Source organism: Montipora foliosa, chromosome 6, assembly GCF_036669935.1.
Source record: "Montipora foliosa isolate CH-2021 chromosome 6, ASM3666993v2, whole genome shotgun sequence".
Classification (NCBI taxonomy): domain Eukaryota; kingdom Metazoa; phylum Cnidaria; class Anthozoa; order Scleractinia; family Acroporidae; genus Montipora; species Montipora foliosa.
This window is the reverse complement of record NC_090874.1, coordinates 19761348-19776622: the sequence shown is the minus strand read 5'-3', so window position 1 is coordinate 19776622 and position 15275 is coordinate 19761348. Positions and strand designations below refer to the sequence as shown.

At 40.9% G+C, this 15275-nt stretch overlaps 2 protein-coding genes across 2 annotated transcripts; both read left to right on the top strand.

Annotated features, from left to right (window-relative positions):
• The first annotated feature begins 7991 nt into the window (after positions 1-7991).
• Positions 7992-8387, top strand: LOC138005143 (uncharacterized). The gene has a single exon (XM_068851418.1). It carries the CDS (start codon positions 7992-7994, stop codon positions 8385-8387), a length of 396 nt encoding a protein of 131 aa, XP_068707519.1.
• Positions 8388-14091: 5704 nt separating this feature from the next.
• LOC138005142 (uncharacterized) lies at positions 14092-15275 on the top strand. Its single transcript, XM_068851417.1, has 2 exons — positions 14092-14304; positions 14484-15275. Exons 1-2 carry the CDS (start codon positions 14092-14094, stop codon positions 15273-15275), a joined length of 1005 nt encoding a protein of 334 aa, XP_068707518.1.

Below are 15275 nucleotides of genomic sequence, written 5' to 3'. Positions count from 1 at the left end.
AAGATGAAAATGATTTACGTTCGTTTGAACGTAGTGAATTAGAACGTAAATGCAGCTGTTGATCTTTACTTGACGAACGCAGGGAAAGGGGGAGGGGAGGTTGCGCTGATAGATACAGCAGGCGCGTAGCGTGGTCATTTTTTCAAGTACGCACAAGTACATGTGATCTAGAAACCTAAGTAAACTGAGCGAAAAATACTGCGTTCTTTATTTCTTGTCGAAATAGTTGTGTGAATACAAGCAAAGAACAAAGCGTCTTGCCTTTATTTTGAGCAAACTTGGTGCAAACAAAACATTGTTTTGGTTGTGCTAGCGTGACTGGGATTGTCAAGAACGTTCTCGGAACGTCGCTCCTTTGTCACGAACGTTCTTGGAACGTCGCTCCTTTGCAACCTGGCCTTTTTGTTGCACGCTGGCCAAACAACACGGCATTGTTAGTGCAAAAAAAAAAAAAAAGGGCAATGCAAAACTATAAGTTAGAACATGGTATAGCTTTTGTTTTAGTTTTTAGAATTTAATCAAGTGGTGCTTTCATCACGAAATCTTGGTTGCGTACAAGTAAAACGTTAAGAATAGAAACAACTGCTAAAAATTTCAAAATTTTCTGGTCACTTCAAGTACGCACGTGCGTATATGCGTATAGGACGCTACGCGCCTGTACAGAGACCTAGAAAATCTTTTTCAAGGTCCAAGAGAACGCTACGAAAGTTGGACGCAACGACCGAGGACTGAGTTGTTGCCTTCGATTCGAGTAGCGGGTCTTCTTTCGCCAACCTCGTTTCCAGGACTTTTTACCGCCAAGAGTAGAGCGGGCGGGTTAGCCACCCACCCTACTCTCGGAGGAGAAAAACCCTGGGATCGAGGTTGTTCTCCCGCCCACCCCAGAAGGCAAGAATTAAGAGAGAGGCCCTGGATACGAGGTTGAGCCATCCCGTTCGACGGAAAACTATGAGGAGCTTAACTTGGGTCAAGAATGTGGGTCCCCGCTGTTTAGGTAAAAAAAAAATCTCAGTGGGAGTTGTAACAAGACTCACACTAAAAAGGCAGAGCGAGAGACAAAGGGAGAGAGAGGTGTTAATCTCGACACATTTGTTGGGCCGACTTCGTCATAAAGTTTTAATGACGACAAAATAGTCCAGAGGCACAGCAAATCAATCTGAAATATTTTCTAAAACACGGTTTACAACGGCCAGCATCATGCAATTAAAAAATTTCTTTATTCTCTTCGTTTCTCTTTATTCTCTTTATTTCAAATTAATTTAAACACAGGCAAATTATATCTTAACTTTCAGGCTACCGAGATGCAACTTGTTTTGCCTGGCATACACTTTTCTCAACAGCAACGGTGAATTGGTTCTTTTCTGATTTTAAAGCAATCCGTTTTTAAGTTTTATACTTATGGAACTCGATAACTGAGGAATAAAACTCAACAGCTATTACACCTTCGAACATCTGCTTCCCTAATTCTCCGGTTAAACATGAAACGTTAGTGATCGATGTATTGGTGTATTTGTTAATTTAAACACAGGCAAATTATTTCTTAACTGTCAGGCTACCGAGATGCAACTTGTTTTGCCTGGCATACACTTTTCTCAACAGCAACGGTGAATTGGTTCTTTTCTGATTTTAAAGCAATCCATTTTTAAGTTTTATTATACTTATGGAACTCGATAACTGAGGAATAAAACTCAACAGCTATTACACCTTCGAACATCTGCTTCCCTAATTCTCCGGTTAAATATGAAACGTTAGTGATCGATGTATTGGTGTATTTGTTGATTTAAACACAGGCAAATTATTTCTTAACTGTCAGGCTACCGAGATGCAACTTGTTTTGCCAGGCATACACTTTTCTCAACAGCAACGGTGAATTGGTTCTTTTCTGATTTTAAAGCAATCCATTTTTAAGTTTTATTATACTTATGGAACTCGATAACTGAGGAATAAAACTCAACAGCTATTACACCTTCGAACATCTGCTTCCCTAATTCTCCGGTTAAACATGAAACGCGTTAGTGATGTATTGGTGTATTTGTTAATTTAAACACAGGCAAATTATTTCTTAACAGCGCTTAGATACCTAGTATAAAAGAATCAGTGGTCGTCCGATACTCTCCCAACCTCCTGCCTCAAGGTTTTCTCAGGCAAACAGACATAATGTATGGGTTATTGACCAAGCGTGAGGTCAAGATGGCTGGATATTGGCCAAGTTCTTTTCTTGCGTGTTTATGGACCGAGACGAAGTCGAGGTCCATAAACAAGCAAAAAAAGAACGAGGCCACTATCCAGCCTTCTTTACTGAACAAGCTCGGCCAATAAAGGATTTACTATATGGGATAAAACACCAAAAAAGTGATCTTTGATCTTGCAGGACCAAGCGAGAAATCCCAAGGGGGCAGTATACCTCCACCTTGCCCGCTCGGGTAGCCAATCACAGCGAGGGATTTGGTTCACGGAGCTAGTCATATAATAAAGGACAAAACAGCACAAAGGTTCTTGTTCCCATCCGTGTGTCGTATTTCAATTCTCCAAGAGAAACCGGCCAAATCTAAGCAAGCCCGAGAGGCCGGACTCGAGATAAAAGGAATTTATTGCCCATGATTTATGCAGGTTATATCCAATTTTCGCAAAAAAAAAAAAACTCTGAAGATGATGTGCTGGACAGTTACATCAACGATTTTCTCATTTTCAATTAGTGTATGCAATAAACCTGTGAATTCTCTGGCAATGTAACCAATGAAACCATCCATTACCATGGTACATGTCAATGGCTATGGCATTTTTGTCCTTTTCATTAGTTGGCTCTGGTCTCAGCTGCACTTGGACCTGACAGTTTGCTACCAGTTTTCTCTATGTCATTTTCAAAAATTCCTGTCTTGGCTTGTCGTGGGCACCATAAATTTATTTTCATCTCCTGAAATTTCACTAGTGCTGAAAGTACTGTCATGTAAGCAGTTTGACTATCAGGGGGCTATCTTCACCAGATAAGCAGCATTTATCTGAACAATAACCCGGCCCAAAAAACAGCTGGATTGATATCTTATTTCAAAAGGTAAGCACAGGTGACTTAGTTTATGTTAAGATATGTTTTGAAGCATTACCTGAAAGCAAGTAATAACAGAAAATCTTTCTAAAATCTACCAAGGGCAGGCTTCAGTGACATGGTGAACTAAAATTATATTTTTGAGGACAGACTTTTTACAGTTTTCCAGTCCATTATGTGACAAACAATAGAACATATTTCCACCTTCATGAATTTTCCTCTTTGTCATCCTTTAAACTCTCTCCCCCGCTAATGTTTGTCCAAAAAATATTCCATGGCCAGCCGTTTCTGGGAAAGACGAACAGTTGCATTCAACATTCATCCCGTCAACATCTCTAACAATGGAGCAACCGGTAAAGTTTCCTTTGGAGGTCGAGGCGATTGAGCAATGGCTGTTTCTGAGACTAGGATGCTCTCCTCGTCGCTTTCTTGAGGGTCAAACTACAACATGAGAAGAACGATCTCTAAACATCACGGTGTTGTACATTAAGCCAAGAAAATCTGTCCTCACACAGTTTAGAATGACGATGGCTCAATCCCGGGGGCTCAAGCCTAAAATACAGGGGCATCCAACGACCAATTTGTTGTAAAATGTATTATTATACCCCAGTTAATGAAAATAAATGTTATTAAGGCATTTTAAGGTGTTTTTCAGTGTTGCAGTGGCCACCGAGCTACTGCAGAATTATGGCTTTAAAAATGGCGCTGTAATCTGTAGTTACTACCGACGCCGACTTCAGAGCATGTAATTTGCTCGCTCAGTCCATCTAATTTCCTTTTTCAGTGGAAAAATGCACATTCGTCTTTCCAAAGGAATTTTTTCTCGAAACTGAAATGGGCAAAAAACTCATTGAAAGTAAATAAATTGAGCATGTCGCAGCGATGTAAGAAGATGCAAATGGAGCTCTCAAACGAAGTTGACTCTGCGTCCTGTCTATCAATGGTGTCCATGTTCACTACAACGCAGACATGTGTTTCCCTTGAAGTCTGGAGGCAACTGACTGAAAAATAAAAAAATTCCATGACGCATTGCGCGCTACTGTCCAACCTTCTGAGTGTGACATGCTTAATTAGTTATTTCCTCTGTTGCAGTTGGGGCATTCCGGTCATCCGGGATTTTCTCTAGTTCATTCACCATTTGTGCAAACCAGGTGGAGGCTGATTCAACAGAGTCAATTTCCCTCCACACCCCTCCCTTTTTTTACTTTCTTGTGGATGGCAGGTGTGCCCTCACTTTCGCTGGGATCATGTCTTCTATATTTGGGTATTTCCTAGGTTACCATGTTAATTTTCAATAACCGGCCTAGCCCATCATGATCAGGGCTTGGCCAAAATATCTCAAACATATGTGTTATTATTTGTGTCCCTGCCAACGATATCAGGCAGACTGTATGGAGCATGAAGCATAAAAGCAAAAAAAAAAAAAGTGGAAAGTAAATTCCAAGCGATCAGATATCCTTCCATTAACGTCAAACCTCTCCATTTTCACGTAACGTAGTCTGCTGGCAGCCGGTTTTTTCTCTAAGGGTCACTAGGACGAGCGCTTAGTTACCGCGAATATGAAGCTATATGGCGTTGGCCGTGTCTCGACCCATTCCCCTTTAGCCAAAACGTCTCGCCTCATAACCCATACTGAATTACGAGAGAAAAACAGACTGCCAGCAGTCTACAAGTAATGTATCAATAGCCTGTGACGTAATTCACCATCATCTCACTGATCTGGGCATTTGTCTACATGTCAAGCTCTTCTTTTGTATACAGAAATCTACAAAAAAAGGCCAGCAAGATTTCAGTTGTACAAGGATTAAGGCGTAATTTTTGAGCTTCGCTTTGAAAAAGAATGTGTATTGGAAAGTGGTTTCCATTTCTTTGTCTTGCGATCACAAGTAAGTGAGCCTTCATCTCATTGTTTTGCTGCCTGTTATAAATATTTTCATCTCCACGTAGCAGGAAGTGTTCAAATAATTTATTTTTAAAGCATTGTCCGGTCTTAAAAGTTGACCACAAAGCTTCTTGCGGAAAAGAATCAAGAAGAACTAAGAAAAAACAATTAAGTTTTGTCCTGGTGTTTACACTTTTCAGGTAGGGTAACCCTGGCAGGAGAGACAACTTTTTCGCATGTAAACAGTTTGGCTCGGCTACCCGAGACGAGACAGCAAAATCTTAAATGCGCACGCATAAAATAAAAATCAAAGAAGCAACAATTTGGGAGCTTATAAATATTTTCAGCGTTTACTTTCGAGAGAAAAGTTTTTTCCAGCCAAAATTCTCACCGCTGTCAACGGAAACTCTCGATTCATAAACAGCCTTTTATTTAAACTAGATATTACTGCTGCGTTAAGATTGTCAGTCCATTTGCTGAATGTGAAAACGCAACTATACTTAATGAAAACGAACTAGAAAGAAAGAAAGGCAAATGATCGGATACGCTTTTTTCGAAGATGCGTCTTAAAATATATGCATAATTAAGTAGGGTCAACTTTGTCTCGGTCACGCAATTGACAGGGTACGGAAGACCATATAAACAGGCTGTTGAAAACTGGAAACTAGTATACACGAGCGATTTAGTTTGATTGACATGTGACGGGAGACATCTGAAAATTCAGAATTACATTACGTTTTCGGCGGAAGTACATCTTGTTTATCGGCGGTATTTTATATATCTTGACTGTGTATTGACGGTGTTATATCTCGGAATCTTAAGAAATTGTCTCTACCAGGACTTGTATTCTAAAAGGAAGTCATCTATCATTAAAGAGTTTGGATCATTAAAACATTTGTTTGCCGAGGATTGAAAGAGTGAAAAAGTGAAATTAATAACCTCGTGTAAACATGTCGTCGGACCCAAGAAACGGCTGAAGAAGAAATACATGGTCCGGGCAGGAACCCATCACCCGGAGCGTGCAACTTCCATACAGCGTCTGTGAAACGGCGTTTTTACAAGTAAGGTTATTTTTAGATACGCCTTTCCCGCGAATTAGTTTTCAAAAGCCAATCAGAAGCGGTGCATAATTAATAACAGTTTATTATTAATTATGCACCGCTTCTGATTGGCTTTTGAAAACTAATTCGCGGGAAAGGCGTACCTAAAAATAACCTTACTTGTGAAAACGCCGTTGCACGAAAATAGGTAAATTGCACGCTCCGGGTAATGGGCTCCTGGTCCGGGAAAGTCATCGCGCATTTGTTAGGAAAACAATCCTCGCGGCAAAGGAACAAATCGATAAAAACGGGGAGATCCTACCGTTGTGAATAACCTCAAATCCTTGCGATGTACTGTTCTGGATAAATTGTCGGAGCTCAAAAATTATCGATTTGGTAGACGAAACGAAAATAGAAGAAGACGTGAGCAATAGCTGTGACTTCGCCAGCGCTATTCAAGCCTGCATAGTCGACCTAGAAACAGCAATAGAAGCTGAGGAAAATACTGGAAAGGGTCAGGAGATACAATGAACGACATTGGGCTCGCAAAACTCTAACTCAAGTATTCAGGCGGGAACACAATCAAACGCGTCAACAATTCCGCCCCACGCAAAGTTCGGCAGGTATTTTTTGCAGGTTGCAGGTTGAAATTTAATTATAACTGGATATACTTACCGCGACAGTTACATGAATAGCTAACCTTAGGCCTAATTAGGCCTAAAGAAAGTTTTTAGACCTAAGGTTAGCTATTCATGTAACAGTCACGGTAAGTATATCCAGTTATAATTAAATTTCAACCTGCAACCTGCAAAAAATACCTGCCACGCAAAGTTGCCCACACTGGAATTGAGAAAATTTTCAGACGACCCAATCAACTGGCATCCCTTCTGGGAATCGTTTGAATCACAATTTCTGGTTTAGCATTGACAAGCTCGAATTAAAACCACGCAATCCAACTTCAGTCTAGACAAGCGCTTCGGAAATAAAAAGTCATTATTTCGAAACACATCGAATTGCTCATGCAGCTTCCAAAAGTAATCGACGGGAGCGACTTAAAGCAATTGCGCCAGCTTTTGGATTGAACGGAGGCGGCAGTTAGAAGTATAAAAGGAATCGGTATTTCGACTGAGACATGGAACATTTTTGACACCAGTAATTATGGGAAAGATCCCACAAGAGTTACGCCTCATCCAGAGTCGCGGCACATCTGAAGATTGGGACCTTGATACATACAATCATCAAGTCTTTCACAGAAGAATTGCAAATTCGAGAAAGATGTACTTTGGGAACGGTAACCGAGCAAACAAAGTTAAAAGAAAAACGAGAGTTTGGTTTTGGAATTCGCACAGGTCAAAACAAGAGACCCCCCATATCGTCAACCCTGTTTGCAAAGAACGAAAGACCACAGCTACCTAGGGATAAATGGTGCACTTTCCGCAATGGACCTCATCCAACTATCAAATGTTCTGTTGTTACCGATCCAGAATCCAGAAAGAAAATTCTACCTCAAAAGGGAAAATGGTTTGGTTCTCTGAGGAGCGGTCATGTGAGTCAAGATTGTCAAGCAAGGTGTCATCCTTGTAGTGGGAAACATCACATTGCTTTGTGCAGCGTTCAACACTATCCAGAGTATCCAATCACGACCAGAAAGGCTAGAGACAGCAATCGAGAACAAACTGTGAGTACAAACTTGTATTTTACTCAAGACGTCAATAACAAGTGCATCTTGTTACAAACGGCCAGAGCTAACGCCAGAAGTCCTCATGGAGGAAACTCTTGCAATGTGAGAATCCTTTTTGATTCATGTTCCCAAAAGTCTTATATAAGCGCACGGTTAAGGAGCAAATTGAGCTTACCACCAATTGGAAGCGATACAGTTCTAAGACAAACTTTATCACGTGGTAAGGGGGGGGGGGAGCTCCATGGACCAGTGGCAATTCACACAAGGTTAGGATATGTATTGAGTTGTCCTGTGAATGCAGCAAGTGCGAATACACAGTTATCAACTGTTAACGCGTCCCATGTTATGAAAACTGAATGTCAAGTCCTTGAAGAGAACTTAGTTTCAGATGATTTCTTACTGAAAGAGGAGCTAAGTACGTTTTGGGACTATGACACTCTTGGAGTAAAGGATAGAGAGGGAGACTTTCTCGAAGACTATCTTACCAAAGTGAAGTTCAATGGAACCCGTTATGACGTGTCTCTTCCCTTCAAGACTGAACACCCGATCATTCCAGACAATTACTTGTTGGCACAGAATCGCCTTGTTTCTTCATTGCAAAGATTAAGGTCCAAGCCAGAATTGCTCCAACAATATGACAGTGTCATGAAGGAACAATTAAATGCTGGTGTTGTTGAATTGATTGACAAGAGTCACGATTTTAGATACCCTTCCTGGCACTGTACATTACATTCCTCATAAAGAAGTATTGAAAGAAGACAGAACCACTACTAAACTACGTGTGGTTTATGACGCTAGTGCTAAATCACGCCATGAGCCAAGTTTGAATGACTGTCTCGTACCAGGTCCTACCTTAACTCCATTGATCTTTGATGTGTTACTGAGATTTCGTCTCCATAAAGTGGTTTTGATTGGTGATTCTTGAACATTGAAGTCAATCCAGCAGAGAGAAACTTGTTAAGGTTCCTAAGGGTAGATGACATCAACTCGCCGAATCCAGAAGTGATCACACTGAGATTCACTCGTCTTGTTTTTGGCCTAGTTTGCCATGCTCCCCATTTATTTTGAATGTAACATTGAGGAAACACTTAGCAAGGTATGAGAACATTGATCCTGAATTTGTGGCTGCTGTTGTAAGAGCTTTGTATGTTGATGACTTTGCATCTAGAGAGAACTCGGTAATGTAGTGTTTTGAACTTTACCACAAGTTGAAGTTGCGGTTCAGAGAAGGAGGTTTTAATACGAGAAATTGGGCATTAAACAGTGAAGAGTTAACTGAAATGATCAAAAGAGCAGAAAAATCTTTGTCTTGGGAACCGGAGCTGTCTTGTAAGGCCACTCCTACATTGACCGAGCCTAACATTGAGGAAGAAGATTTGACAGTTTCAAATTCAAACAACGCTGTGAGCGAAGAAACCGTTTTCAAAGTAATGGGGGTTCAATGGGATCGGATGAAAGATAATTTCGAGTTTGATCTTGCTACCTTTTCTAGACTAGAAGCGGACATTGTTGAGCAGTACTGCTCGATTCTATGATCCATTAGGCTTGCTGTCACCATTTATCTTACCCTTAAAGTGCTTGTTCAAAGAAATTTGTCATTTAAAACTTGGTTGGGATGAAGCTTTCCCGGAAGGTCTCGCGTCGCGCTAGAAGGAGTTACTACAAGACATGGGGGAAGTCTCAAGCATTGAAGTGCCTCGTTGCATCTTGGGTGATGTTCAGGTCGAAGACATCACGTCTATTTAACTGCATGGGTTCGCAGATGCTAGCAAGTCTGCGTATGGAGAAAATGTCTTCATCAGGTTGACAACCTCTGGAACCAGTTCTGTTTGCCTTCTAGCCTCCAAAACAAGAGTTGTTCCCTTGATCAGTGAATCAATCCCTCGGCTGGCGTTGATCACCGCCTTGACACATGACAGCCGTGCATGAGGCATTGACCTGCACTATGAAAATAGACGCTGTCTTCAATTGGACTGACTCTCAGATCGTGTGGTGGTGGATCAATAGAGAGTTTAAACAATTCAAGCTGTTTGTACAGAATCGAGCTCAGAAGATTCGAAGTCTGTGGAGTAAGGATCACTGGAGACATTGCCCGTCTGAATCTAATTCTGCTGACATAGCGTCGCGAGGCTCTAAGAGTTCTGTTCTCGCCCACAGTGATCCCTTGTGCTGAAATTCATCCAGAGGCTTAAGAGGAAGATAGAAACTGAACTGGCATCAGTATGGAGGATCAGAATATTGCTACGAATCTCTGGTACAAAGACGTTCAAGCCAAACTTGAAGAAAAGGAGAAATCAAGTTCGCCTTGGGACCAGTTAGGAGTCTTTATAGCATGCCAATGGACTTCTGCGATGCAAGGGAAAAATCCAGAATTCTTCACTTCCGTAATCAACAAAACATCCCATTCTGTTATTAGTCCGGGAGGTTTCGTGGGCAGTTCGTGAAGAAAGCAAACCACTAGGTTAGTTGTGTTCAGGGGACCTAAAATAAATAGAAAAGTGATGTTGCCACCTTTGCAACCCGCACGGAGGAGTTTTAAGGGGTGTTTTAAAAAAACGACGTCTAACCGCCAGCATAAAAACAAGGCTATTTGGATAAAACCGTATCATATCCTCGATACACAAGGCTCAAGTCTCCGCAAATTATTAGAATGTGTTAAGTATGCAATAATATGCGATCTAACCTATTGTTTAGCTGTCACGTGGTCAATGTGACATGAAAACGAGGCTCTGAGTGGTTGCTCCAACGTCGATAATGCCGGCAAAATCGACATAACTTTTAACAAAATGCGTCCATTGTTGCAAGGGTCAAAAAACAAAGCCATTCTTATTAGGTGCAGTAATTGAGGAATACCACGCATTTTTCCTGTTTTTTTGTTACATTTTCTCGCATTGGAGCTTAGAAACACCACAGGCAACCCGTCTTAGAGAAGCACAATTTTTGGTTCCTATGAAGAATAGTAACTACAAAAAATTCGAAGAACCTCTTTTTTTCTTTTTTTTTCAAAATGTATTTTTATCTGATGTGAACGCTCGTGCTTGATAGAAGATATAATAACTATTGTTTCAACATGGTACAATGCCTGCAAATTTCGAGCTACAGCTAGTACTGGAGATAAGGCATTACCATGGGTATTTATCATTGGAGGCAGAATGTAAGTTCACTTTTCTTATTCAGATTCGCTGTCCAAATTATCATCAGAATCAGATGTGTACTCGTACTTGGCTTTGTCATAATCATCATCATTTCCGTCGTCTTCGTCATCGTTGTCACTATCACGAGATCAAGCTGCAGCCAGTAGTTCGTGCTCTTGGCCCTACAAAGACAGCAGCACTACCGACTTTCCACGCCTTGACAGAAGCGGATAATACAGGCTCATTCTCAAACAAGGGGAAACTTACGTGCTGGAGTATTTTCAATGAAGCAAGTGAAGATGTAATCCACGCATTGTCACAGCTCGGGACAAGTGATCTATCATGCAGCGAGTCCCAGAAGGCAGTAGAAATGTTTGTCTGCCAGTTCTTTCTTCCCAACACAAACATCTCCACAGTCAAGGCGTTGAGATGGTGGCTCTTCACAAAGAAGCAAGCCAAATCAGAACGGCTTCCACCCACATTAGCTGCATTACATTAGGCCATTCTTCATGCCCACTATCAGTTACTAGTATGGAAAAGTGACAGGGACCCCTATCCAGCCTTGCCATCACCGAAGGACTTCGGGTGGGAATGGAAAGAAGAGGACAAGGCTTGGTTTCCCGTCATGACAACACTACCCCCTGCTCCTGAGGCCATCAATCATCTCGTGAAGTCGAGATGTGTCAAGGAAAGGTGCACCACCAAGCGCTGCCATTGCAGGGAGGATGAAATGAACTGCACAAACCTTTGTGGCTGTTCTAACACTGGCAAAGATTGCGAAAATATGCCCGAAGATGTCGGTGGTGACAACGATGACGAAGACCACAGAAGTAATGATGATGATGATGATGATGATGATGATGACAAAGCCGAGTACGAGTACATACCTGATTCTGATGATAATTTGGACAGCGAATTTGGATAAGATTGCTAGTGAACTTATATTCTGCTTCCAATGACAAATACCCATCCATGATAATTCCTTATCTCCAGTACTAGCTGTAGCTCGAAATTTGCAGCCATTGTACCATGTTGAAACGAGAGTCTATTATATGCTGTATCAAGTGTGAGCATTCACATAAAAAAAAATAGATCATTCGAATTTTTTGTAGTTACTATTTTTCATAGGAACAGAAAATGTTCCTTCTCTAGGATGGGTTGCCTGTGGCTTTTTAAAGCTGTAATGCTAGAAAATTTATTTAAAAAACAGGAAAAATGCGTGATATTCCTCAATTTCCTCGCTTAATAAGAATGGTTTTGTTTTTTTACCCTTGCAACAATGGGCCCATTTTGTTAAAAGTTTTGTCGATTTTGCCGGCACTGTCGACATTAGAGCAACCACTCGGAGCCTCGTTTTCAAGTCACAGTGACCACGTGATAGAAAAACAATAGGTTAGATCGTATATTATTGCGTACTTAACACATTCTAATAATATTTCAAAATTATCCCACTTTATTCTATGGTTGGTTAAGAAAACATGATCAGCAATTGCAGATTCGTGACAATTTGTAGTTAGGGCTTTAAAATGTTCTGTTTTTCTGTCACGTAATCGGCGTTTCGTTTTCCCTATGTAGAAATCATTGCAATCCCAGCAGTTTGCTCTGTACACTACTTTTGACCTGAAGGAACGAGCTAGTTTATCTTTGTAAGGGAAAAAAGACTTGAATCTTCAAGTGTTCTGAAAAACTACTGTGACGCTGAGCATACCATAGAATTTGTTTATACTCTGCTGTTTTGTGAGGTGTTTGCTGTGATGACCTAAGAAAGGTAGAACGATAAGAACTTCTTTTTTCTTAACTGTTTGTACAGGATCTTTTGGCTTATTTTGATGTTTCTCACTGACATCATTCATTTGATATTTAACAGTTCCCATAGGGTAGCCATTAAGTAACAAAATCCTCTTAGGGCAGACTGTAACAGTCGGGGTGACGAACAAATTCTAATGCATATTCTAATGCAAATTCTAATGCATAATAAATTTCTATTGAAATTTGCCTTGATAAGCTGTATGCCCTCGCAAATCCACCTAGATTACCGCGATTGGTCCTAAAGAATTTACTCTTGTTTGCAACAAACAAGAGTCATTTTGTTTTTGATGGACAATACTATGACCAGATTGATGACGTCGCAATGGGCTCTCCACTTGGTCCTGTTTTGGCGAACATTTTCATGTGTGATTTTGAAGAAAAATGGGTGATGAAGAACACCAATCAATCAGCCTACTATTTGGTTCCGGTACGTGCCTGGACGATACCTTTACTCTTTTCAAGAACAAAAATGATGCTTTGAGTTCTTTACGTTACTAAATGGGAGACACAACAACATTAAATTCACAATTGAGTTTGAACAAAACGATGAAATTCCATTCCTTGATATTCTCATGAAACGCAATCGTGACAGCTCCTCCTCAACATCAATCTATCGAAAGAAGACATTCACCGGTCTTTACACCAAGTGGGACTCTTTTACTCCACGTAAATACAAAATAAACCTAGTCCGCGCTTTGGCGTATCGCTGCATTAGAATTTGTTCGCCACCCCGATTGTTACAGTCTGCCCTAGATGACCTCAAGAGGATTTTGTTACTTAATGGCTACCCTATGGGAACTGTTAACTATCATATGAACGTTGCCATTGAGAAACATCAAAATAAGCCAAAAGATCCTGTACAAACAGTTAAGAAAAAAGAAGTTCTTATCGTTCTACCTTTCTTAGGTCATCACAGCAAACACCTCACAAAACAGCTGAGGTCTTGTATAAACAAATTCTATGGTATTTTCAACGTCACAGTAGTTTTTAGTTCTTCAGGTCAAAACGTAGTGTACAGAGCAAACTGCTGGGATTGCAATGATTTCTACATAGGGAAAACGAAACGCCGATTACGTGACAGAAAAACAGAACATTTTAAGCCCTAACTACAAATTGTCACGAATCTGCAATCACTGATCATGTTTTCTTAACCAACCATAGAATGAAGTGGGATCATTTTGAAATATTAGCAACTGGTCGATCAGACATGCATTGCAAAATTAAACATTCTAATAATTTGCGGAGACTTGAGCCTTGCGTATCAAAGTTATGATATTGTTTTATCGATAGCCTCGTTTCTGTGCTGGCGGTTTGACGTCATTTTTTAAAAAAAACCCTTAAAACTCCTCCGTGCGGGTTGGGTGGCAACATCACTTTTCTTGTTATTTTAGTTCCCCTACACACAACTAGCCTATTGGCTTGCTTTCTTCACAAATAGCCCACGGGAGTACATGTGCTCCCAGACTATATCTAGAAAGCAGCATTTCACTAAACTTGTGATCATGCAGTCCCACGAAAACGTGAATCACAATGGAGTTGGAGAAACTCTTTTTGAAATCCGATCACAATTCTGGATAATCAAAGGAAGACAAGCTGTTAAGGATGTACTTTCCAAGTGTGTTACGTGCAAGAAATTACAAGGAAGAGCCTACAGCTCACCACCTACTCCACCACTACCTACATTTCGAGTTTCAGAGGAAATGGCTTTCTCTAAAGTAGGTGTGGACTTTGCCGGACCCTTATACGTGAAGAATATATACTTATCTAAGGGGGAAATGCACAGGTGTTACATTGCTCTGCTTACATCTACTAGTACAAGAGCTTTGCACCATGAACTTACGCCAGACCTTTTCGCCAATTCGTTCTTAAGAGTGCTGAGGCGATTCTTCGGTAGAAGAGGACTACCAACCTTGTTCATTTCAGAAACGGGAGAACTTTGCGAGATGCAAAGGTTAAGAAGTTTGCTCTTGATCGGAACATTGACTGGAAATTCAATGTACCGACAGCCAGCTGGTGGGGCGGATTCTTCGAAATCTGTGGGAAACTGGTGAAAAGGTGTCTCAAGAAAGTGCTCGGAAATGCGAAGTTGAGTTATGAAGAGTTAGAGTCAGTGTTGATCAAAACTGAAGGCGTTTTGAATTCTAGGCCCTTCACCTATGTCTACGATGAGCTAACAGAAACTCCACTTACGCCTTGTCATCTTGTAATTGCTCGTCGACTTCTAGATCAATCTCTTGCCACCACAGTACCTGTAAACACTTTGCCCAGACGAGAGAGATATTTAGACGGTCTTCTCACCCATTTCAGAAATCAATGGAAGAAAGAATACCTTACAGAGATCCGCGAGTACCAGAAACTCAAGGGAGGTGAACCAAGAAGAACCATTCAAGAAGGAGACTTTGTGCACATCTATACTGACAAGACGCCCAGGCAACAGTGGAGAATAGGGAAAGTAGAGAAACTGTTACAGGGACAAGACAACGTTGTGCGCGCAGCAGAAGTGGTGACAGTAGATAATTCTCTCCGCAAGACTCGTTTAAAACGTACAATTCAGAAGCTTTTTCCTCTTGAAATCAATGTGCGTGACGAACACGCAACTAATGCGAGAACAGGACAGTTTGACAGTGGAATGAGCATTCAGATGGTCAGAGATGAAGATATCCCTACAGTGATCACTGCTCCATGA